Source organism: Zingiber officinale, chromosome 10A, assembly GCF_018446385.1.
Source record: "Zingiber officinale cultivar Zhangliang chromosome 10A, Zo_v1.1, whole genome shotgun sequence".
NCBI lineage: Eukaryota > Viridiplantae > Streptophyta > Magnoliopsida > Zingiberales > Zingiberaceae > Zingiber > Zingiber officinale.
In genome coordinates this window covers 23,219,683-23,222,539 of record NC_056004.1, presented here as the reverse complement: position 1 = coordinate 23,222,539, position 2,857 = coordinate 23,219,683, and the positions used below count along the sequence as shown (strand labels likewise).

The 2,857-nt window shown below is 50.6% G+C and overlaps 1 protein-coding gene across 1 annotated transcript; it reads right to left on the bottom strand.

Moving 5' to 3' along the window:
- Nucleotides 1-629: 629 nt before the first annotated feature.
- LOC122026300 (adenine/guanine permease AZG1-like) lies at nucleotides 630-2,593 on the bottom strand. Its single transcript, XM_042584970.1, has one exon. It carries the CDS (start codon nucleotides 2,521-2,523, stop codon nucleotides 832-834), a length of 1,692 nt encoding a protein of 563 aa, XP_042440904.1. The 5' UTR covers nucleotides 2,524-2,593; the 3' UTR covers nucleotides 630-831.
- Between the last annotated feature and the right edge of the window lie 264 nt (nucleotides 2,594-2,857).

Sequence of the window (2,857 nt, the reverse complement as noted above, 5' to 3'; positions counted from 1 at the left end):
AAAAACACAATATCTCTCTTGGTGCAATTAATGTGCACGTTACACTGATTTAAATTGTATGTCTTTGTCTTTAGCAAGATGATCAAGTTGTCTTTATGTTAGTCAAAACCATTTTGCCTCGTGCTGCTTGACTTTTCATTACCTTCCCTGCTGTTGCGCAGCAAATGTTCCAAAATTAAGGCTATGATTAATGATGTTCCTTGTTTGAGCTAATAAAGAAAGCTGAAAGCCAAACAATTACTCGTATTCATATTTCTGTAAACTACGACGCACAAACACATTTATTCTGATGGATTGCCACTCTATAAATCCAGTGATTCCATTGCAAACTATTCTTTCTGATTTCAACACTAGAGAGATGTTACATGACTTCTTTAAGAGGGAAGGTTCCTCAGCCTCGAGTATGTTCTTGCTTTTTGGGTGCAAACAGAAACAACGAGTAGAATGCTGTGACGGTTACTAGCTAAGCGTAGGGGAGTCAAGTCTCCGTGTTAATGAAATAGTCATTGCATTGATTGCTGCTTGATTGCTTTTTATTGTTTTTTCTTGTCGTTGAATAGTGAAAGGAAGGCCTACCTGTCTTATAAACATCATCAAAGTGAAGTAATTAATTACATGGAGGAACTCTGCTAAAGGTTAAAGCTAGTGCCAACAATTTCCCTTCACCAGAAACAAAATAATAGAACAAAGCTAAAGTACAACAGAAGCAGCATTCATCACTAGGTACTACAGCAACAATAAAACAAAGAAAATAGAGAAAAATCCAAACATTTGTAACTTGGGTTCTGTTTTTTGATATGGCTTCTGGACGTTAAAAGTTAATTAAGTGTGTTATACTGGTTCTTGATCATTAAGCTCAATCTGCTGCTTAGCATCCACATTGATTGAATAAGGTAATAAAGCAGAGCTATTGTGGAGAAGATGGAAGCTCTTGACGAGTACAGAGCAGATGCAGTCACAGAGGCGGAGGACGATGTAGGTGGCAATGCCACCGATGAGGCCGTACGCAATTGAATAGGTGAGGGGCATCAAAATGATGGTGACGAAGGCGGGGATGGCTTCCCTCATGTTCTCCCATTCCACCTCCACCACCGTCTTCATCATCAGCACGCCCACCAGCACCAGCGGCGGCCCCACCGCCCAAGCCGGAATCGACGCCAGAAGCGGCGTCAAGAAGAACGACAGCACGAAGTAGCCCGCCACCGTCAGGGCCGTCATCCCCGTCCTTCCCCCTTCCTTTATCCCCGTCGACGACTCGATGAACGCCGTCACCGGCGACGTTCCCAGCAGCGCCCCCACCACGATGGCGAATGCGTCCGACATAAACGCGAAATACTGCCCCTCGAAGTCGCCGCTTGCGTCGTCCACGCGGCCGGCGAACCGCGCCATGGAGTAGAGCGTCCCAGTCGTGTCCAGCACGTCCACGTAGAGGAAGGTCAGGAGAGCCTCCCAGAAGCGCGCGGTGCCGACGCCGCGGAATCTGAGCGCCACCGCTGTGGACTCGATGCGGTGCACATCGACCACCTGCTTGAAGTAGCGGTATGCCGCATCGCCGACTGGAGTGTTTGGGAAGGCGGTGACGGAGGTGCGGCGGAACCAGGAGACAGCGGTGACGAACACGATGCCGTAAATCATGGCTCCTTTGATTTGTTTGATGAGGCAGACTGAGATTATGAAAAACCCGGCGACACCGAGCCAGAAGGTCGGCGACTCCATTCGACCGTGCAGGCAGAGCACGCTGCCTGAGACCGTGCCTCCGGGGATGAGAGAGACAGAACCGTTGGAGAAGGTCTCGACGGGGGCGAGATTCGCACGGTAGTTAGGGGGACAGGCTGCCAGGGTGACGAGGGTGGAGGAGCTATAACCGACGAGGCCCACGCCCTGGTTGCCCTGCAGCCCAATGAAGGCGAGGAAGAGACCGATGCCGGCGGAGGTGGAGACGCGCACGGGGTTGGGCACGAGCTTGGCGAGCCGGGCTCGGAATCCCAGGGCAGATATGGTAAGGAAGAGAAGGCCCTCGAGGAAGACGGCAGCTAAGGCAGTGCGGTAGGGGAGGTTGCCGGAGCCGTGGAAACCGACGACGGTATAGGCGAAGTAGGCGTTGGCTCCCATGCCGGGGGCTAACGCCAGGGGAAGATTGGCGAAGGCGCCCATGATGAAGGACCCGATGGTGGAAGCGGCTGCGGTGGCGACTATGAGGTCACGGCGAGCGCAGTCCACGCAGGCGGCATATCCGGCATCGACTGGCGGGAGGCGGCAGGAGGGGGAGGGTCGGAGGCAATCGTCGACGGTGCAGGTGGCACCGGAGTCGGCGAGGATGGAGGCATTGACGGCGAGGATGTAGGCCATGGTAAGGAATGTAGCGGTGCCGGCTCGTAGCTCGGTGGTGAAGCTGGTGCCGCGCTCGCGCAGCTTGAAGTGCCGTCCGACCCACGAATCGGAGACGGCCGTGTTGAACTGCCCGAGCCATGACTGCGGCTCTACCGTAGACGGCAGCCTCTCGCCTGGCGCCATCGGTTCCATCGGGACGACAGCCGGACAGGGCAAGGAATGGGCGCTCAACTTTACACTTCGCAATCTCAACTAACATTCGGAGACAAAAAGACAGGAGCCATCCTCTGTTTTATAGGAAATTTCCTTTTTGTTTATATCCTGAATTGAGTAAATTTGAAGCTGTGTAATTTTAGTTATTTGTATATATATATATTCTTTTTTATTAGTTTTTATTTCATAGCAAACATACCTCTTTATTTTTTTACCACTCTAACTGTAGAAATATAAATCAACTGATAATCAAATTATTAGTATACTGTTCTTTTATTATTTTTTTTTAAAAAAGGGAGAGTTATTTTAATGA

Bases quoted from the DNA above. Each gene is read 5' to 3' on its own strand.
- LOC122026300 (XM_042584970.1), bottom strand. From the start codon at position 2,523: ATGGAACCGATGGCGCCAGGCGAGAGGCTGCCGTCTACGGTAGAGCCG.